The 23014-nt window shown below is 38.3% G+C and overlaps 1 protein-coding gene across 4 annotated transcripts in view; it reads left to right on the top strand.

Moving 5' to 3' along the window:
* Window positions 1-23014, top strand: part of HYDIN (HYDIN axonemal central pair apparatus protein) — a 415044-nt gene that overhangs the window by 76606 nt on the left and 315424 nt on the right. For all 4 annotated transcript variants that reach the window (XR_004179730.1, XM_021932150.2, XM_021932149.2 and 1 more), the window contains exons 7-9: window positions 1113-1237; window positions 12980-13181; window positions 20193-20376. Coding sequence is in view for 3 of the 4 variants with exons in the window: in XM_021932150.2 (XP_021787842.2) it covers window positions 1113-1237; window positions 12980-13181; window positions 20193-20376 (511 nt within the window). In the remaining variant the exon portion in view is untranslated. The remainder of the gene's footprint in view (window positions 1-1112; window positions 1238-12979; window positions 13182-20192; window positions 20377-23014) is intronic.

Genomic DNA, 23014 nt, shown 5'->3' with positions numbered 1-23014 from the left:
CTAAGTTATTTAAGGTATTTCACCATCAGATCCAGCTTCTCTCTTAACTATTCCCTTCCAAAACAATTAAACTATTTCCTGTTTCCAAATCAACCCTCACTCCCCACAATGCCTGCATCCCAAATTATATTTTCAAGACACAGAATTTGTCCTCAGTTTGCCTTTTCAAATGCACTCTCCACCCTTCTTCAGTTGGCTCTAGCCCCGGAGGCTGGCTTCTACAGCCTGGGTCAACAGCCCTCGACTCCCATTTCTGGCTCTGGTTGTGTTCACCCAATGAGGGTCTGGTAGACAATGGGATGGGAGGGGATGTGAGGTCAGGATATTTTTTCCTCATTGTCTTCCCTGGGAGACCACCTGGGCTGCAGTCACCCTTGGCTCCATCTCCTTGCTCCCCATAAGATAACCTTCTCTTAGGCCTCTCCTTGTGGATTTCAAAACCATGCCTTCTCCATGGCTCTTTGGTGGCAGCACTACTGTTATTTACCACCTGAGCTATTGCATCATCTCCTGTAGTTCCTCTACACCCCTCCCACCCTTTTAAAATAGACCCTCTGTTCATCTGTCCTTAATTATCCTAAGGTGAGTGAGGGTGCCATCCCTTTCCTTTTGGGGCTCTGATGTGTTTTTCCACTCTGATGCCCTCTCTCCTGTGAACTCTCACAAAACTCGATTTTTATCCCTTTGAAGGCACTGTTCTTTTGAAAATGACAATATTTGCATACATATTTTAAGTCTGTTCCTTACAGCAATCTCAGTGTTTGAGGACAAAGGCTGGATTTGATTCATTTGCAGTCACCCTAACTCGAGTGCCTGAACCCAGCAGGGATACTCAATGAATGTTAAAAGCAGGGCTGAATGGCAAGGACACAAACAAGAATACTGTTGCATCATTTAAGTTGCCCTTACACTTGCTAATCTAATACTGTCATTTTAACATTAAGACTAAAGTTCTTTCACATTAGGTAGCAAAAGTCTGCTTTACTTCCGGATCATGAAATTGCAGTGCTGGGTCTGAGCTGTCTGCAGAACTAGAACTCCCATCTCCTCTCCTCCCCCTCTCACACTAGTCAGAAATGTGCTCTGATGATGTGCCTCTCTGTGTGTTGCAGGCCTTTCTCTGTAGAACCAGCTGTTGGAACTCTTAATGTGGGAGAGTCCATGCAACTGGAAGTGGAGTTTGAGCCACAGAGTGTGGGCGATCACAGTGGAAGACTTATCGTGTGTTATGACACAGGTATGCAGTATTCTTCGTTAAAAGTTCTACATGTTAAGAAAGGTCAGATGGGCATGTTCTCACTCATAAGTGGGAGCCAAGCTACGAGGATGCAAAGTCTTAAGAATGATACAATGGATTTTGCGGACTTGGGGGAGAGGGCGGGAGGAGGGTGAGGGATTAAAGACTACACACTGGGTACTGTGTACACTGCTCAGGAGATGGGTGCACCAGAATCTCAGAAATCACCACTAACGAACTTATTCATGTAACCAAGCACCACCTATTCCCCCCAAAAAACATTGAAATTATAAATAAATAATAATAAAATCAATTTTAAAAAATTAAAAAAAGAAAGGCCACATGGGAAATATGATAAAGCTGAATAGGAAATGGTTATTTTGGCTGCATTTGAGTAAGCTAAGATCCACAAGACAAACAAACAAAAAAACAAAAAACAACAACAAAAAACAAAAACAGTGAATGCCTCCAGTAGAAATGATGTGGAGTCAGATAGAAATCCCCTAACAGGTGTCCCCAGTGCTTGAAAGCCTGAGGAATACAGGACACAGGAAGGAGCCCATCCCCATCCCCAGAAGCCACACTGGTGGATTAAGATTGTCCGTATATTAAAATTTGCAGGTAATTTAATGCCCCATGGGTTTTCCATTTGATTTATTGTGATATTTGTCTAACGTTTTAAAAATGTAAACCCCAATTCAGAATGTTCTTGAATGTGCCCACTAGTCTGTGTAAGATCTGTTACTTTCATCCTTAGAACGTGCAAATATCTTACGTAACATCTTACAGGAATATAGGACTGTGTCTGTTGCCACTAGCATTTTCTTGAAGGTCACACCCTCCATAATCACGAAAATTACACATTGTTGCAAATTTTTAATTTACGGTCATGTAGACGGCATATACATTATGCAGTCTCCAAAGTTGACTTCCAAATTAATATTTTACATTGCCGTTTATTATTTTATGCTTTTTCTCATTTCCTTCTCACTTCTGTTTTACCCATTCATGTTGATGGACCCAGATTATCTGCAGAAGGGCATTGTAGGGAGAAAGCAGAAGTACACAGCCAGGGAAAAAGTAAGCTAAGATCCACAAGATAAAGAACCCACAGAAATCATGTCGAGTCAGATAGAAATCCCACCTAACTTGTGTCCCTAATGTTTGAAAGCTTGAGGAATGCAGGGCTCAGGAAACAACCCATCCCCAGAAGTCACACTGGTAGATTGGGGTGATCGGTGTGTAAATAGAAACTTGAAGGTACACCTAGAGAAGGAGCAGCACAAGGCATCTAGGGTACAGGTCAGAATTGCTGGCTTTGTGGACCCGTATCTGAGCAGGACAACTCAAGCCCTCGCCTTAGGACCCATGGTTAAGTGGCACTAGCTCCACATTGCCCAGCAGAACAATGCCACAGACCAGCCAGTGGTGTGGTCTATCTGTTTTATCTATTAGTTTTAGCCACACTCACTGGCTACTAGCAAGAGAAACTAGCTTAAGCAAAAGGGGGAACGTTTGACCCTTGTAACCAAGGGGTAGAAGGCTAAAAGCATAGCTCATAACATATTGGGGCATCAGTTTTCCAAGATAGTTGTATCATTTTATATTCCCACCGGCAAGGCATGAGAGTTCTAGTTGCTTCACGTCCTCACCAACATGTAGTGCTGTTTTGTCAATTTCAGACATTCTAGTGGGATAAAGTGATGTCTATCCATGGTTTTAATTTTCATGTCCCTAATGATTAATGATGTTGAGTGCCTTCTCAGGTGCTTACCGGTCATTCATGTATCTTTTTAAGTGTCTGTTCAAGACCTTTCTTTGTTTATTCTTTTGTTATTAATTTGTAAGTACCTTTTATTACTCAGTATTCAAAATACTAGTCCTTTGTCAGATATATGTATTATTAATATTTTCTCCAGGTCTGTAGCTTGCCTTTTCATTTCCTTGATAATATTTCTTAATAAGCAGCAATTTTGAATTTTGATGAAATCCATGTTATCAATTTTCTTTTCTTTTAAGATTAACACTTTTTGCCTCCGTGCTAGGAAATCTTTGCCTTAAAATAAATCATGAATATATTCGCCCATGTTTACTTCTGGAAGGGTTATAGTTTTAGCTTCTGTGTTTAGGTTAATGCCTTATCTTTTATTAATTTTTGTGTATGTGTGATGTAGAGGCTGTGTGTCATTGTTTCCCCATATGCATTCTTTGCTATTTTCCATCTTGTTCTGGAACACGGAATACTCTGTTATTCCATTACTTAATCTATTATTGCACTGTTATTCATTCATTTTTACCTCTATATTTTCCATTTCTTTTCCTCTGTAGACTGATCTGGATACTTTCTTCTTAATCATTATTCCATTCAATAATCCCCTCTTCAGTGAAGTCTCTCACCTGCTGAGTTTTAACTTTTTAATTATTATTATTGTTTTTATTTCTGGAAGTTTTATTTGGTTCTTATCAAATCTGACTGCTCTCCTCTCTTTTATTTTTCAAGTTTCCCTTTGATTTCTTAAATATATTAAATGTGGTTATTTATATTCTGTATCTGATAATTCAAAGAAATTAAGTCTACTTATTTAGTTTGCTGTTTATTTTTTCTGCTGGTTTTCAGCCAGAGTGTCTTATGTCTTTTTGTGTTTTATAATTTTTTTCCAACTCTGGGCAGGCCCTGGACTTTATCTGCTATGCTCGGCACATAATGCAATCTTTAAAGCAGAAGTCCAAAGGTTCACCAAAGCCATTAGGGCAAAGGCCAGCCTTGGCACTAGACTATTTCTTGGTATGCTTGTCTTCACATTGATGTCCTTATTGTCCTACGAGGTTAGTGATCAATTTAAAAGTAGTTGTAAACGTACTTTCTCAGCCGGCTGCGGTGGCTCGCACCTGTAATTCCAACATTTTAAGAGGCTACAGCAGGAGGATTGCTTGAGCCCAGGAGTTTGAGACCAGCCTGGGCAACACAGCCAGACTTTGTCTTTACAAAAATAAACAAAAATTATCTGGGTGTGGTGGTGCATACCTGTAGTCCCAGCTACTTGGGAAGCTGAGGTGGGAGAATCGCTTGAACCAGGGAGGCAGAGGTTGCAGTGAGCCGAGACCAAGCCATTGCACTCCAGCCTGGGTGACAGAGTGAGACTCCATCTCAAAAAAAAAAAGAAATATATATATATTCTTTAAGTCTTTCAGAAATAATTATTGTGAATGTTTTCTCACAGTGAGAAGTTAATTTTCTTAATGTCTTTTTATTAGCAGAACAATTTAATTTTGATGAAGTACAGTTTATCCATTTTAATTTTATAGCTAGTATGTTATTTTTTTCTAAGTTTATTTTCTAAATTTATGTGGCTTTATTGAACTACAGTTGAGTTTTGTATATTGAGCTTTTATCTGCAGACTTTGCTAAATGTACTTCTGACTTGTCTGTAGATGATTTTGGGTTTTGTATATACACAAGCAGGTCATCTGCAAATAATAACAGTTGTTATTTTGTTCAATCCTTATGCTCTTCATTTCTTATTCTTTCTTCCACAGGCTAGACATTTAGTATGCTGTGCATTGGAAGTAATGATAGCAAATATCTTTCTCTTGTTCTCAGTCTCAGAAGAGAAGTGCTCGGTATTTCATCATTTAGTATGATGTTTGCTATAGGTTTTTAGTGGGTACTCTATCAGGTTAAAAAAATTTCCTTCTATCTCTAGGTTTGTAAGACTTTTAATCTTGAATGGATGTTTAATTTTATCAAATACTCTGCATTTGTTGACAAGATTGTACATTATTTCACCTTTATCCTTCTAATGCGATGATTGATTTTGAAATGCTAAATTCCTGCTGTGTTCTGGGATAAACTCAAGTTTTGTATATTGTCATTTTAATAAATCATTGGATTATATTTGCTAATATTTTGTTCAAGAATTTGGTATCCAAATTCATGAGAAAGATTGGCCTATTATTTTCTGTTTGTGTAATGTCGTTGTCAGAACAAAACAAATTGGTCTCATAAAACAAGTTGGGAATTGTTCTCTCTTTTTGATTCTTTAGAGAAATTGTTTTAAAGATTCATGTTATTTCTTCCTTAAATAATTGAAAATTTTATTCTTCAAGCCATTTGTTTAACCTCACTTTTTTAAATGGGGGCAGCTCTTTAATGATTGGTTCTGTTAAACTTTTTCAATAAACTTTTCCATTTGATCTAAAATCTTAAAATTTTGGCATAAAGTTGTTCAGAACCCGTCCTAATCATTGTTTGCTATAGGATCCTTGGTGATATCTCCTCTTTTCTTATTGGTAATTTGTATCCTCCTCTTTTTTTTTTGCTTAATCTATATTGTTAGGGCTTTATCAGTTTTTTTAGTTTATTCAAATAACCAACTCTTTATTGTTCACTTCTCAACTTCATTGATTTCTCCTCCTCATTTTTTCAGTCCTTCTACTTTCTTTAGGTTTGATTTGTTATGATTTTTCTAGATCTTAACAGGGATGCTCAGAGTATTGATATTCAACCTTTCTTCTTTTATAATACATGCATTTAAGACAAGACATTTTCCTCTAAAATTGACTCAATCTTCAGCCCATATGTTTTTACATATTTTGTTTTTAACACTTGATTGAAAATATTTTAGAATTTACATTTTTATTTCTTTTTTGATCCATGGGCTATTTAGCAATGCGTTGATTGATATTCAAACATTAGGGAATTTTCTAGGTCTCTTTTTGTTGTTGATTTCTTGTTTAATTCTACCAGTGACAGAAAGCAAGTTCTATACGATTTCAGGCCTTGAAATTAGTTGAGACTTACATTACGACCCAAAATGTGTTCCATATTGGTAAATATTCCCTGTACACTTGAAGAGGGTTCACCTTCCATAAATATCAATTCTGCCAAATTTGTTAATAATGATGCCGTTCAGTCTATATCTTTACTAATCATTTGTCTCCTTGTTTTATCAGTTATTGGAAGATGTCATTAAAATCCACAACTACAATTTAGGTGTTCCTGTTTTTTGGTGCTAACAATTTTCATTTTATATATTTTGAGGTCATGATACTTGATGTAGGATTATTATAACTTCCTGTTGAATTAACCATTTTATCATTGTAAAATGTCTCAATCTTTAGTAAGATTTATAACACTAAAGTCTACTTGATCTGATATTTATACAACATAGAAGTTTTTTTTTGATTAGTGTGGACATAGCACAATCTGTTCATCCTTTCACTTTCAACTTTCCTCACGTTTAAAGTAGGACATTTGAAAGCATCACCAATGAGGCTGATTATTAAATCCGGTCTGAAAATATTTGTCTTTTAATTGCACTATTCAGTCATTTTATGTTAAATGCAATTACAGATATATTTGAACCTTCTGTTTGACTATTAAGTAATTATTCCCATTATGGTAAAATTATTAGCTGAATTTCAGCCAAAACCATTGTGTTATTGGTACTGATAGTGGATGAAACTGAAGAAACTTATGCCTGCTAATAAATATGGTCAGTGATACATTTTTCTTTCTGTCTGGATCTCCATATCTTTGTTGATTTTGCTTACATCTTATATCTTATATCCTTGTTGATTTTGCTTATGTTAGTTGCTGAAACTAAGTATCAGAATAAATGTGGCCTTAGAATTACATTTGGGTCACTGTATCACAAGATTTTAAATCAGGAGTTTGGAAAAGAATGAAGCCTAGTCAACCCTTTTACTCTTATTAAAATAATTAATTGTTGGTAAATATAGTGAATACATTATCTTTAAAATGATTGTTTATTTCATCTTTATCTCATTCTTTCAAACATTTGGGGGTATTTTAAATACATTTGACACATGAGCAATCTAGCGTATGGGTATAATTTATAAATAAACAACTCTACATATGTTGGGATGTAATTTCAAAAAATGCTATTTGGTTGGGTTTTGAGTTCAGCTGATTTAGAGTGCTTATAGATCAATAGAATCAGTGCTTATAGATCAGTAGAATCAAAACTTGAGTGACGACTTCAGTGATAACCTCATCCAACCCTTAGATTTTACAGATAAACTGAAGCCCTAAGAAATTAAGTGGCTCACCCAAGGTCACAGAACTAATCAGAAGGCCAAATAGAAGCCCAGTCAGAAGCGGGACTCAGCTCTTAACTCCTGGGCAGTGTTCTTTCTTCCATATGACTATATGTGCATTTTTGCTCTCTTGATCTGCTGCCTTTGAAATGCAGCTGCATTTTCCCAGCCTCCCTGGATCTCAATTTTACTTTTATATAAGTATTTGGAATGACACCTATGCTTACATATATACTGCTGTGCTAAAGGAAAGATAGGATGAACCACAAGAAATATTTGTGTATTAAAATTTAATCATTCAGCTGGGCGTGGTGGCTCATGCCTGTAATCGGGAGGCCGAGGCAGGCGGATCACAAGGTCAGAAGATTAAGACCATCTTGGCCAACATGGTGAAACCCTTGTATTTTTAGTCTGTACTAAAAATACAAAAATTAGCTGGGTGTGATGGCACGTGCCTGTAATCCCAGCTACTTGGGAGGCTGAGGCAGGAGAATAGCTTGAACCAGGGAGTTGGAGGTTGCAGTGAGGCAAGATCGTGCCACTACACTCCAGCCTGGTGACAGAGCTAGACTCCGTCTCAAAAAAAAAAAAAAAAAAAAAATTAACCATTCATAGAATAGTTGGTTTCTACCCCCTGAGGTTCTGATGTCACCTTTGGTGAATGAATAAAGTCATACTCTGAAGATTGCAGAGGTAAACTGTCTTACAGAATTTTTCCTTACATGAAATGGACTGCTGCTAAGAATATGCTTTCAATCTTTATTGTGGGTTATTAGTGACCAGAATCCATAACCTTCCATTAGTGAAAAATGCTAATAACTGCCTAAACACAATTAATCATGAAGCTTTTCCAAGCAGCCACGATCATTGGCTTTTCATTTCATCAAATAAGCATCTGATTGAACTTTCTGCAGCTGTTTGAAATATGAATTTATTGGGGGAAGGAAATTTAACATGGGCTCTTGATGAGTCTTTTCCTTGTAATTCCTAAAACAATGTTCCAGAAGAAGCAGCATTGACACTCCTCAGCAGGAAGTACTCAATCACGTTCCTAACAGTGGCATTTGTTCCTTCCATATCTGGCCCTCCACTGGATATATTCTTGATTAAATGAAGCTAGGAGATTTCTTTGCTTTTTCTGACAACCAGAGTTTGAACCAGTGCTTGAGCAATTAAGGAGGTTGGGTATAAAGTTTTAGCAGTATCTAATATTTTACCCATTAATGTTTTCCTGAACCAGAATTCTCCCCTCCTTTCTCTTTTCCTCTTTCTCCCTGTGTGTGCCTGCGTATAGTAAAATCAAGTTTGTTTAAGCAGCTGATTTTACCTGAGAAATGATTTAGTTATCTTTTTTATTATAGAATTGAGAAAGAACTAATGCAAGGTGATACCTTTTATAAACTCATCCCTCCAGAAGAGATTAAAAATACAATTACCCAAGGTTACATTGATAACAAAACCAAGCCAAAACCAAATCCAAAACCGAACAAATAAGTGGAAGTATCATTTGACTCTGAAGAGACAAACAAATGGTTAATTGTTTAAGTTTTGCACTTTTCAACTAGTCTTGAGAAACTAAATATAATCACAGGGTTCAAGGAGATACTGCTATTCAGACCAGCAGTTCAAAAAAGACATTTGAACAAAATTTAAAAAAAGAAAAAGAAAAAAGACATTTTAATGGAAACTTTGGTTACTAGAATGAGTACCAGAAATAGTAGTGTAGGGGGTTTCTTCTTCACTGCCTGGTGAGGTTGCTCTTCTCACCTTAGAAGTGACATTAACCATTGGCATACTCAGGAAATAGAGATGATGCATGTATTCAGCATTTTTAAAAGTGTTATGTCTCTTACTGAAGAGGAGATACTTTAGGAGTCAGAAGTTGGCAAGTAACCTTTTTCCCCAAAGGTGTGATGATGTGTTATTATTAAATATACACACAGTCATAATATTAGTGCTTCACACGGCAGCTTTATAGTAATTTACGTATTTTACTCTAGTAAACTTTCTAAAACTATAAAGAATTTTTCTTTTTTTCCTCATAAAAGCCAGTAGAGGCATACCAAAATATAATATAGTCAGTAATTGAGTGTGATGTTGCTACTTTGCAGTTAAAACTGCTAAATAATGTCTATCTGAATCTATTAATATCTGTGCAAACTTACCCACATCAACTTTGTTTCAATGGTGGGATTATTGTTAATTATAAATGTGTGCTGTTATAACTAGAAAATCTAGCCAAACATAGGTAATGTAAAAGAAGCAAATGTTTTAACATGGCTTTAGAAGCAATGGAAACATTACTTGACCTTGTTTTCTTTGTTTCTTATTCCATAGCTTAGGATAGGGAGTAGCAGAAGTTAAGACACTCAGATTGTCAGGGATTTAAATGTTTAGGGAAGTGAGATAAGGTTTCCATAAGTTCATAGCAAGTGAAGATTTGCAAATTACCAGGTGTTAGTATTTAAAGGGACATTTCTTTAACTCCCTTCATTTTAGTGACAAGTAAACTGAAGCCCAGAGACGTTAAATGACTTTACAGCTCACTAAAGCTGGAATTTGAACCCAGGTCTTCGGGACCCCCCGAGACCAGTACACTTTCTGCATCTCACACTGCCTTCTGTGCAGATTGAGAATACCGATTTTGGCGTTACCACCGACAATCAGCAATGTGTATCTACATGTTTAAATCTTTAGAACAACATTGAATGAAAAAAGCAAGTTGGAGAATTGTATGTACAGTATGATACCATTTATTGTTACATAAGTGTTGCTTATGTTTCCCAAACAAAGAGCACTTTCAAAGAGTTTGGTTCAGCAATGCCCTACCATAGTGAATTTGACCCTGTTGTGACCAAGTAATGAAAAACTTTCCATCAACTTGTTAGTTCCCTGGAAAATCTGTGGTTCCACTCATATATTTAATTTAGTGTCCTCGGTTGTCTGAGAGTATTGAAACCACAGTATGAAGTATATGTGTATATAACTATATACACAGTATGAAATATATGTGTATATAGTTAGCTTCACATTCATTTTTGTAAAATTAGTTTTGTTCATATTTGTTTTTACATGATTGATGGTAGCAAAACTAGCAAGAGATAAATGAGACCTTCCACAAATATATCTGTACTGGGATGTAATAAAAGATTGTTCCTAAACCCATCTATGATGACTGCAGCATGCAACTCCAGAAACCAAAAAGGTACCAGTGCGGGAACAGGTCCTCCAAGGACACAAAAAATGCTAATGTTGAGGAACAGCTTCCCCATCCATTCCTGGAGACATGACACCACTTCCATCCTGTCAATCTTCAAAGTAGCTCAGGGTTGGGGAGCCTTTTTAAGATGGTCTCTATAAAAGTAAGTATTATAAAAACCAAGTACTTCAACAGCTTTGGAGATAAGAGAAGAGTTATTGCTTCCTTCACTTTGTGGAGCTGATGAGTTTTGGAAGATAGTGGTGAAAAAAATCAATATTAGATGGTTCTTGAAAAAAATAATAACTTTTGCTATATTTCTAGGAAGGAAGACTTTTGCAGTGAGCAGCTCAAATTAATGACATCAGTCTCTCTGACCCCTAGGTTGTGTGAAATAAGCCCTTGGATCTTTTATTCCCTTTGATTAATTTTTTAAACAATTACATATTTCAGATACACACAAAAGCACAGAGAATAATATAATCAACACCTGTTATATTTAACACATCTCAACCTTTTGCCATACACATTTCTTTCTAGAGGTTTTATTTATTTATTTTTGGATAACCAAACTGATTACAGACCTGAAGCCACTTTGTTACCCTTTTCTGATCTAATTCTCCTATCTTGCTCCTCAGAGGAGCTTTACTGGGTGCATTTTAATGCTATTGCTACATACTTATCCATAAACAATATATAATATTGTCTTGAGCAGTTTTAAAGTTCACATAAATGGTATCATACTGTACATACAATTCTCCAACTTGCTTTTTTCATTCAATGTTGTTTTAAATATTTAAACAAGTAGATACACATTGCTCTAATTCATTTCAATGAATGTGCCACATTCCAGTATGTGAAAATTGAAGATGTAACTTCTTTGCTATTACAAACAGTGCTGCATTGAGCAGCTTTGTATAGTGTCTTCTTGGGCAGCTGTGTGAGATTTTCCTTTAGGATAAATACCTACAAGTGCAATTGCTGGGGTATAGGGCAAAATTATCCCGAGCTTTACGGGATACTAGATTGGCTTGTCAAGTTGTTGTGGCAATTTATACTTTCATCAGAAGTATACAAAAATTCTTTTTCCACATTCTTGTCAATATGTTGCTAAAATGATATCATAAAACATCCATAATTAAGAATATTCCAACTAAAGTAACAATGAGTTTTCACTTATCAGATTGTTACATTTCACTCAAAGAAAGTTTAAAAGTTGACAAGAGTGCATACCTTTTTTTGGAAAGGATGTACACAAAAATATTGACAGTTCTTACCTCTAAAAATCAGACCTGGAGTTAGGTGAAGGCGAGAAATATATTTTTTAGTTTTGTTGTATTTGCTTTTATAGTACTTGAAATTTCAACTCTCTATATGTTTTTTAAATAAACATTTTAAAGTCAAATGCCTAGATGCTTACTACTTCTTTCTTTGGGGAAAGTTTTTTCTGCATCCAAATTTATTGAGCCTAAAGAACATTTAAAATGTATAAAGAGTTGTTGATTTCCTGAATGACTGGTTCATACAATAGTGAATGCAGCAGAAATGTTTGCTAAAAAATAAGATGCAAATAATGATGTTTTAAAACTTTAGCAACATAAGTCAACAAAACATTCATGGTATTACAATATTTATTTTTTCTATATGATGTCAGAGTAATGTACCTGCTGTGACATTGCAGAGATCAAATCAAATATAGTTTGTAGGTTTGTGTCTTCTCGAAAGCTCACTTATGTACTTAGAATCAAGGTAATTGGTGCATCCTGAATAAAGTCAGGGGCTTAAATTGCTATACTGAATAAAGATATTCCTAATATTTAAAAATATTTAATTTTAAATACAATTTTTGTCTATTTTTGTTTTCTTTTTATGTAGCCACTATCCAGACATGTCAGGGGTGTGTGTGTGTGTGTGTGTGTGTGTGTGTGTGTGTGTCTTTTGTTTTGTTTTAATTGCTGTTTAGGGATGTGGTTTCTTTTAAATAGTCAGTTTTCTATTTTTAAAGTTACTGAATTTTCCCTTCTGATCTGTGTTCTCAAATGGACTTAAATTCTCTCATGTTGAGCAGCTCTTCTTAAGTATACTTGGCACAAGCATTTTAAGAATGACAAATCAAGCTCATGCATGAGCTAAAGATGAGGCATAGAGTAAAATTCTGTAACTCGATTGTCCTCCTGGTCAGGCTGTAGGATTGAAAGCTATTTACAAAGAAGAAAAAGTTTTGGAGTGCCCACAACAACAATGCATATTTTATATATTCATTGCAATGACCAGGCAAGATAGCTTGATTTTTCTCTGACTGCACCAAGCATAGTATTTGTTTTCTGATCGTATCTCATCTCTGGACTGATGGGGGTACAATGGAAAGAATGAAATCTTGATGCTTATACTATTTTGCCTAACTTCATCTTGAAAAAAAGATAGCCTAGGCATGTCATTTTAGAATAAATCTTGAAGTGTGTTTGTACTTTGTTAATTCCTAGGTGAAAAAGTGTTTGTATCTCTCTATGGAGCTGCCATAGACATGAATATAAGGCTGGATAAGAATTCCTTGACCATCGAGAAAACCTACATATCTCTGGCCAATCAGCGGACTGTAACCATTCACAACCGCAGTAATATCATTGCCCATTTCCTGTGGAAGGTATTTGCTACCCAGCAAGAAGAGGACAGAGAAAAGTATAGGTCTGTAAAAAAATCACCTATATGCAGTAATTTGAAGGGGGGGGGTGAATGTAAAACTAAGTTATTATGAAAAATCAGTGAATTTTGTGCTAATTTTTAGCCAACTCAACCAATGTCACATTTTTCTAACTTGGTTCTGGTGTAAGATCCTCTTTTGAAGCTGCTCATCTGAACAACCTGAGCTGAGCTATGTGGAACAGAATGTCCATCCTGAGTTAATGTAACCTGGTTATAGTTTAGAAGTAATGGAATGCCTAGATTTTGAAGACCAAACCTATCATTCTTCACTATTCTTTCGAAACAAGTCTCCCTGTCTCTATTAAATACTTTTCATAACCCTAACCAGGTTGATCAGCTTTTTCTTTTTCTTTTTTTTTTTCTTTTTTTTTTGAGACGGAGCCTCGCACTGTCGCCCAGGCTGGTGTGCAGTAGTGCGATCTCAGCTCACTACAACCTCCGCCTCCTAGGTTCAAGCAATTCTCCTGCCTTAGCCTCCTGAGTAGCTAGGATTATAGGCTCCTACCATCACGCCCGGCTAATTTTTTGTATTTTTAGTAGGGACACGGGGTTTCAATATGTTGGCCAGGCTGGTCTCAAGGTCCTTGACCTCATGATCGCCTGCCTTGGCCTCCCAAAGTGTTGGGATTACAAGTGTGAGCCACCGCGCCCGGCCAGCTTGATCAGCTTTCATAAAGAGTTCCTAAAAATAATCTATTTTGGATTGGCATCAATGCGGAATTTTTTTCAGTGAAAAGATACTTCTAGAAAATATGAAGATTGAGGAAAAAGAAGGGCTTAGATATAATGGCTTTTATATTCTTGGTTTTAGTAGCATTGCTCAGTCTCTGCAAACTATATAATTTAATAATGATTTCTTATTGGTATCTTTAATATTATTATGCTTTTTAAAATGGCACTTCAGGCAGTGGAGAAAATTAATAAAATGTAAAACCAAACTGTTGTAGCTAATCTCATCACTGTTAAATTTTGAAGATTTCTTTTTACTGAATCCATGCCTGCCTCTTTTAAGCTCCATTTTCGTTTTTATCTCCTTCCAGCCTCCCTGAATTAACACTTTTGCTGCTTTCATTGGAATTTATTTCAGCCTTTTTTATTTGCCTTTCCATTTTCATTAAAGATTAGCCCTGGGAAGCTTCAAAGCTTTGTTTAAAACCAAGTTCATATGTGATAAAAATAAAAGTCTTAGGTCCCTGGAAACCAGGAAGAACTCCCCCCAGTGTGCAGTCCCTAATTGAATCGGAAGCCGCGACAATGACAGGACACAGTGGACCAGAAGCTTTGTCATTCAGACAATGAGCTTTAATCACTGAATCACTACTGTGCCATTTTTTTAAAAATGAGGAAAGAAAAACCACTTATGCCTAAAATCTTCCTCTGGCCTTATGGCATAGAAATATCTGTGGTTTTAAAAGGCACAAGGAAAAGGATCTGCTACTGCTTCCTTTGCCCTGCCTGGTTCCCTGGCTCACATGTGCTCACCAGCGATCAAAATGGCCCAACATGCTTGAAGGGAAAGTGGGAAAGGAGATCAAGTAAAGAAAGTCAAACAGCAAAGTAGTGTTTCAGTATCATTCTTGTCCTATGGGCATAAGCCTTTGTGGAGAGTGAGTACACATTGTAAGAAGGAAAGCCAGCTTTAATTTCAGCCGTGTCTGTGTGTTTGGCTATATGGATAGTATGTGATCGATGCCATGCCAATACCAAAAAGTATGTAAGGTTAATTTCAGCACTTAAACTCTAGAAAAATTAAAACCAATGGTTATCAGAGATGCTTAACTATAGGGAATATAATTCAGCCCCAGTGGATGGACATTGATTTTCATTTTTTTCCCACTTCACCTGACACATCCCTCTCTCTTTGATATCGTCTTTTATTCTTCCCTTTCTCTTGCATCATTTTCTTTTACTATCTCCCTTGCTCTTTCTATTATTTCTTCTGGCAACTTCTTTGTAACAAGGGGAAAAATATAGGATAGCATTTTTATAACCATGATTGGAAGCCTTTATCATCTAGAATCATGACCGTCTTTTAACCAATAGACTTGAAAAGCAGCTTCACATAAATAAGAATATCACCACTTTCACTCTGGGTGACACACAGGCCCAGAACTCCTGTTTCTCCAAACTGTATTGCTTTATCTCTATAAAGAGTCTACGATGTGCTGCCCCTTCTCTTCCTCCCACCTCTCTCCTGAGTGCCAGGAGCTCGGCCAAGAGGGAAAAAGGATACCAGTCATGCTGATCTCTTGTCGCACCAGGGTGGCACTTCTTGCTCTTCTCTCTATTGTTCCTCGATACAGCCCCAAGCATAATAATAAGAAAGCAAACAACTTTCCTATTATAAGCCATGAATTCTTGTCCTTGAGGTAACTGTGATAAAATGCCCAACCTCTTGGAAAGGAAGGCAAGTACAGACAAGTTTGCCCTTTACTAAACATTAAACTCCTGTCTTCTGGACAGGGCAGTGGTGCTCTTGCTGTGAGTGTAGGCCCCTCCTCCTCCATGTCACAAATTCTCAGATTGTGTCCCAGGCCACACATCAGGGGTCAATAAAGCAGAGTGTTCTTTGGTAACTTGCTTATGGGCAGAGGTCCGCCCATCCCTGAAAAGCAGCAGCGAGATCTTTAGCGAATAGGGTGAATCCTCTCTTGAGCACCCCAGCAAGGCCTACAGAGCTGAATCAGACGTTACCCTCTTGATGTCTGACTCTCTTGCTCATGATGGGGCGCACCTTCTTCCTTTGTTCCCCCTCCTTCAGCAACCTCTATGGTTAAAAGGTTTAACTTCTGTGTAAACTTTCAGGTCAGATTCAAGAGCCTGCCCACTGTTTTCCTGGCATTTTAACATGGCTTAAAGCGTGTCCTGTGGCATTCATCTCCAGGGGCTGAACGTTGCTCAAAGGTGGCTTCAACAATGCTGATAGCTCTAACAGATACACTCAAGTCCCATTCTAGCCATCAAGGTTTCTTGCCCTCTTGTGGCAAACACGTGGATATCTCTTCTTCCCGTGGGGGAATTTCAGCCCCAGGAATCCCTATGTTTCCAGCAGTTTACTGTTTGGCCTTCCTCCACACCCACCTCAAAGTATCGCTAAAAACTTTAGGACACGTGTCCAGGTTTGGGGATAGAAGGTTGTTTCCATGCTACACTCTTGGGCAATGATGTTCCTCCCCCTAGAAAGAAGTTCTGTGCTTTAAAAATGTTTTCTTTTCTTTCTTTTTTTTTTTTTAACTGGAGAATCAGATGTATAGGGACCTCTAAAAGATCACCTTTTTGTTCTTTCTCTTGATGTTTTCCTGGGACTTGCAGAGAAATTAATCTCTTCAGAAATGGAGGCTGCATTCATCCCTCCTTGCTTCCTCAACCTTGTCCTGAGGGATTTTAAAACATTCTGCAAGATTCTTTCATACTCATTCTTATCACGTTCGCTGTATTTGGAGACCTGGCATGGGCTTTAAGGATTTTTGCTCCCCATTTCCCCAGCAAGGTCACAGCCATTTTCTCAATAGCAGCTGGCTCTAATTCTAGATTTGCTCTGTACAAGAGCTCCTACAATTCTGAATGCAGCCCCCCAGGGTGGTCAGCATGGGTTTATTCTATAATATGCAGATGTAGGAAATGACACGTTTCCTTAGATAAATCAGTTTTAATTGGGCTTTGAGCCTACCACCTGAATCATAATAAACTGAATCTTAGTTATGGTTAGAGGCCCCTTTCCTTCCCTATGGTTTATACAAAAATCTGAAGATTTACATGGTACTGCCAAACAGGGAGAGGATCTCTAGTTCTTCATTTGTAACATCCATCACAGAGTTGCTAACTGTTCAGAGTCACATGGTTCGTTTTCCGTTTGAAGGTGGATGGCTCCATTTGTTCCAGGCCAAGTGTGGACACGGGAGTATTTCTTCCAGCCCTCAAGACCATGGCTCTTAGTTTTTAATCCTCTCAGCCTTCAGTTAGCATCTCTTTTGGGTGGTGAAGGGAGCAAGTTACAGGCCTTGAGTACCTGAAGATGAGGGACTATTACTCATTCAACCCTGCTTCACCGGAGACACACGTCTTCCCCATTGACTATTAAAGGTGCTGGTAGCTACTAGACCATTTGTAAAATGGGTTAAGTCCATGGTTTTATTGAAGAGAGGGCTGGCCTGCTGTTATGCTGTCTAATGAAAGGTCTCCTCATCTATAAAAGAGAACAAGCTCTGAGTGCAAGAAACCATGACGATCAGCGGGACAAGATGGCAGAACACTAGGACTGAGATCTATGGAAGCCCTTGTTGGAGCCAGGCTCCCTGAAGGTGTGGCTATACACCTCCTCCTCGACTCTCAGTCCTGGCTCCAATTCTCCATCAGAGGGCAAAGAGGAAGAACCCAGGACCCACTTTCTTCCCTTTGCCTTCTACTGGCTCTTACCAATTTGGAGTTTCAACAGCATGGGAGAAGAGCAGCATTTTGGAATTTGTTTTGTTCTCTTTGCTTTCTGCTGCAGGGATTGCATTTCTCATACTCCTCAGTTCATGGAGCATTATCATCCTCATCCTTGGTCCACACAAAGAATTTTATTTATTCTCTTACATCCCCACACCCTACTCCTGTTAATTCCCCCAAAGATACCATTCTAATATGTTAATGTATCTATCTTTTTATGTGAATCTGTTCTTTCAAAATGTATATTGTCTCAGGGGAGAGACAGAAAAAAGTCATATTTTGTATTCCATTTTCTCCTTTTTCTCACAAGGCTGTGTGCTTAAGATCCATTCATGTTGCTATGTGTACATCTAATCCATTGCCTCCACCTTCTGCAGACCAGACCACATTGTGCCACCCCCACATTTCACCTGTGCATTCTTCCAGAGGTGGCATCCACAGGCTCATGCCGATGCAGGCATGTTAGGCAAACAGGTGAAAATCTTAGTGCCTCAGCCTGAGAATTAATTAACATTTAATTTCTTAAATGACTTGTCTTCTGGTTCAAAAAGAAATACATTGTGCACTAATACAATTTAGAAACTATTAAGACAAGCACAAAGATGAGGGCAAAAATCCATTCTAATCCTTCCAACTAGGGAAACCACAGTCAATATTTTGGTATGTCTAAATCTGTTTTTTTCCCCTAATAAGTATATCTTTTTCTTTTGCTTTTTTATTACAAAAGTGGGATTATTGTATATGTTACATTTTGCCAATTTGTTTTTCACCTTAAAATATTTCAGACATTTGAAAATGACGTTAAGTATTCTATTTAATACCACTTTACTAGCTGCTTATTGTTCCCTGATATTCCCTGGATTCCTGGGGGGCAGTGTGCACATGGGTTAGCACCAGGGGATTCAAGCCTCTAAAGACCTGCAGTTCAGGCTATCTTTCGGCTACATGATCTGGGACGAGTTACATAACCTTTCTAAGCCTCAGTTTCATCATCTACATAGTGGGAATGATGATCATAATGCTAATGACCCTTCTGGTAGTTATGAGTATTAAATTATATGATGCATGTGAAAAGTTTGGCAAGTGCCCAATAAATGTAATGTTTATGATTCTTATTTTTGTTCAACCAGTGCTTCATTATCTTACATCAAATTTACCCACTTGATCTGGTATCATTCCAGCACTTTAATGGACATCTTTGTAGATGTGTCTTTGTTTATATCCATGATTGTTTTTAAGGATCTGTTCCTGCAAGTGGAATTTTTTGGTTTCTAATATAATCTGTAAGTTTTCCAGATCAGTATCAGATAACAAAATATCAAATGGAAAAGAAATGGACTCCTTTTTTTCTGCAAACTGAGCTGTCTTTAATTTGCACTGCTGTGCCCAGCAGTGTGGAAGGAATACTGCCAGTCACCTTGGACACTGCCTCCTACCTGGCAATAAAAATCAAGCACAAGATGCTTTCTTCCTTGGAACCAGAACACACTGAGCCCATTTCTTTGACTTCTTTTTGCAGTGTGACCAAAGCACCCTGAACACATACGTTATTTAAAAAGAGTTATTTGACAATACTGACAAGAGTTGGAACTGGGACAGGAATTCAGTGATCCTGGGCTCCCACTCAGCACTTACGTTGCAAAATAATTTGTCTCTCACCCCTGGTAATACCAGTACATCGATGGGAATGTGGTCGTATGTCCTGGGAGGAGATAAAATTCAATTGCAAAGTTCAGGAGAAATGTGAACACAACTCTGGTGGGGGCAGTGAGTGGAGGATTGGGGAAAGCTGCTGTTCTCACTTATCACGATGGATATTAAGAGCAGGAAAGAGAGAGAAAAGGAGGTGCCTTAAGGCATAGCTTGAGCATTTTGTAAGCTTGACAGCTTGGTGATTGCCTGTGGTGGACAGAGGGAGAAAACCGGTGTGTATGGAGTTGCCAGCTTTGTCCCAGGAACTGCACTAGAGCCTGGATTACATTTAACCCTCAACACATCTTTCTGATGGAGCAGCTTCTATGGTCTCTAGAAGGAGAAGGCAGTGAGGCTTAGAGGAATCGGGGAACTCCAAAGTCACAGAGCTAGTAAACAGATCGTAGAATCGGTATGCAAACCTAGTCCCTGCTGGCCCCAGGTTCTATTCTCCAGGTAACTAACAGCTAAGAAAGAATTAAAGCTAAGCAAATTTAAAAGGAACAAAATTGTCCTTGCCATGTGAGGGGCAGAATAGATGTTAAAGATTTAAAAAGCAGCCTGGAAAACACAATTACCTGAAAGAAAATATTTGTCCAGATATACATAAGGGCTCAGGAGTAAAGCAATGAGTATTGAATAGCAAAGGAATCCAGGGAGGATCTCTTAAAGAAGGTGGCTGAAGATGAGTAAATGGAGGCTCTGAGAGGTCTGAGGACCGAGTGCAAGGGCAGCAGGTTACAGACTCAGGGCAAGGAGGGACCACGCCAGGGTGAGGGGTGAGGACAGTTCCAGGAGGAGGGACTGGAGGGAAGCCAGAGTTCTTCATGGGAGTACCGACATGAATCTCACATTGCCTGTTTTCTTTAGGGCCTGTGATGACCTGATCAAAGAGGAGAAGGATGAGACTGATGAGTTTTTTGAAGAGTGCATTACTGATCCTTTACTCCGAGAACGTCTTTCTGTTCTCTCCCAAACCTTTGCGAATCAGAGGAGGCTGGTGCAGGGAGACAGCGTGCTCTTCTTCAATAACATTTTCACTGTGGAGCCCCTGGTGAGCATATAAATAAAAGCTGACCATACAGGAAACATAAGTAGGAGCACAGGGCTTGCTTTGAAAAGAGCGCTCACTTGGGGATTGAGACAGTGAGTTACAAGAGAGTGAAGAGTCCACCTGAAGAACTTCACCATCACTGTGAGACATTATATAGACGGTAATGGTAAGAATGTCATGGGACACGTATATAGGTCACGTTTTCCATGCACCAGTTGCTGTGTTAACCACTTCCTAGGGATTATGCAGTGCATCTCATTTGAATATGTATTAGCTTACAAGTGTACGATACAAGATCCCATTAGAATCCCATTGAACAGATGAGGAAATTAAGACAGAAATGTTGTGACTTGCTCAAGGCCTAACAGCTGGGGTCAGTGGTTAGAAATTCATCCCTGATTGGCCTGACTGTATAGCAGGACTTCTCAACCCTGGAACTGTTGACATTTGGGGCTGGATCATTCTTTGTCCTACACATTGTAGGATGTTTCATGTAAAGCATCCTTACTTTTACCCACTAGATGCTAGTGTGACAGCCAAAACTGTTTCTGTACACTGCCAAATATGCTCTGTTGGGCAAAATCACCTGGGTTGAGACCTGCTTTGTCCTTCATTCATTCATTGAATACTCATTGACTGCATGGTCCATATCAGGCACTGTTGTGTGTATTAGACATTGATGGACAAAACAGACATGATCCTTGACCTCATAGTCTGTCTAGTGAGAGCTGTGCCAGAATTAAAATGGGGTCTGTCTGATTCCACAGACTAAACTCTTAAGCACTCTTTCTCCCTACTGCCCCCAAATCAAAGAAGCTAGCAGCTTTGCTATTTACTGTATGCTGGTGCTGTGCTACAGGCTTCCTGTGCATTAGCCCACTCCCGCCAGGCAGAGAGTGATGTGAGGATCAAAACAGTGATAGGAGGTGAGGAAGCCTGCAGCTGGTTAGAGCTGCCGAGTTGTTGCCATTGAAATCAGATGGAGAAGAGACATGGACATGAGGACACTTTAGAATACAAGTATACTTGTGAGAAATGCTACTGACGTATGCAGGCTCATTTTCCTTCTGTCTGCACTTCCAAATTGTTGTTAAAGCATATAACATGGAAAAGGAGTTCCATGGCTAAGTAAGTTTGAGAAACACGAGGCTGAATATTGTTTGAAAGGTTTCTTGGTTGTAAAACTTTGGAAAGCCTTTAGTATGCTAATGTGTGTTGTTAATCTCCAAGAGGGAGCTTTTCCCTTGGAGACACCCTCTGGGACACTGTTTTTTGGGGCCAGCTATGTGAGTCACTGGAGAAGACAGTAAGGTATTCTAGTTCAGAGGCTGAGGTGATTTTCATAGGCAAAGAAGTTGGAGAATGCTTCTTGAGAGAAGAACCTGGGCCTGAGTCTCCCAGGACAGGCCTTTTGGAGAATGAAATTGTGAACCATGGCATGGTTCACCCAAGGCTCCACGAGTAGACTAGTTTCTTGAAGTCAAGGGTTCACATAGGGAAAGAAGGTTGGAGATGTGTGTCAAGGCTGAGACTTCTGTCATGTCACAGGACTATCCAGGGCTCAGGTGAGCAAAGGGATCTCCAAATATAATGGGTTAGATCAAGATGAGGACCAAAAGTAAAAATAGGTCAAGCCCTGAGATATGGAAAAGGTCAAGAAGGAATTATTGATTGGTGCATGCAAGCAGGTGGCTGAGCTGAGCTGAGGCAGGGAAGAGCCATCAGTTGTAATCTTAAACATACTGGTAAGGTCCATGTTGTCCAAGACTGTTCCCAGCTACGCTGGACATCTAGGCTGATGACCGCTTCTCCTGGGCAGCCCTGGGACCACAACATGGTGGTCAGGAGGAGGCCAGGGATAAGCCATAGGTAAGTCCTGCCCATTTCTATTTCAGAAGTAGGAACACTGGAATTACCTCCGATGAGCTTCTCCTCATGCTTCCTTCCATAACCCATGGTTCAATGAAGGAGATGTATGTGTGTGAAAATATGGCATCTAATATGATAGTTTTTGAATTCCAAGTGGGAACTGAATTGAGCATTCTTATCACGAGGCATCTTTTCATCCTTAGGAAGAAAAACGTTATAGTAATACACAGAAATGGTAACAAAATAATGAAACTAATTTTATTTGTATTGTGGGGGATGGGGATACCAGAAATAAACAGAAATATTCACTTCCAATATAAATGGTCTTTATGGAATCTATCATGATTTTGTTTTCTTCCTGTATTATTTAGTCTTTCTTCTCATAATAATGTTCATTAGCTGGTTGACAATTTTTGCAAAGTGAAAATGAAGGCATGAAACTTTCCTAGTTTTTCCAAAGTTATTCTGGTCAAAACAGCAGAACTCAGTATCAGTTATAGTGAATTCTTTATTGATGTTAAATCTCCTTACTTAAAAACTATAGTTCCTGAAAGTTTTATATAGATACAGTTCTTGTTTGTGAATGTACTATAATCTTACCTTGTACATTACTTCTACAGGTATTTAATGGGAAAATTCTACTATTTCACAGACTTCTTGGCACAAATGTGAGCCAAGAGTGCTTTTTACTGTTGAAATTTTGGTTTTCTGATTCAGGTAAATAAATGCTACAGTAGTCTCAGATGAGGGAGTTGGGAAAGGATTTTTA

Source organism: Papio anubis, chromosome 18, assembly GCF_008728515.1.
Source record: "Papio anubis isolate 15944 chromosome 18, Panubis1.0, whole genome shotgun sequence".
Lineage (NCBI taxonomy): Eukaryota > Metazoa > Chordata > Mammalia > Primates > Cercopithecidae > Papio > Papio anubis.
The sequence above is the reverse complement of the archived record's forward strand: the minus strand, read 5'-3'. Positions and strand labels throughout refer to the sequence as shown.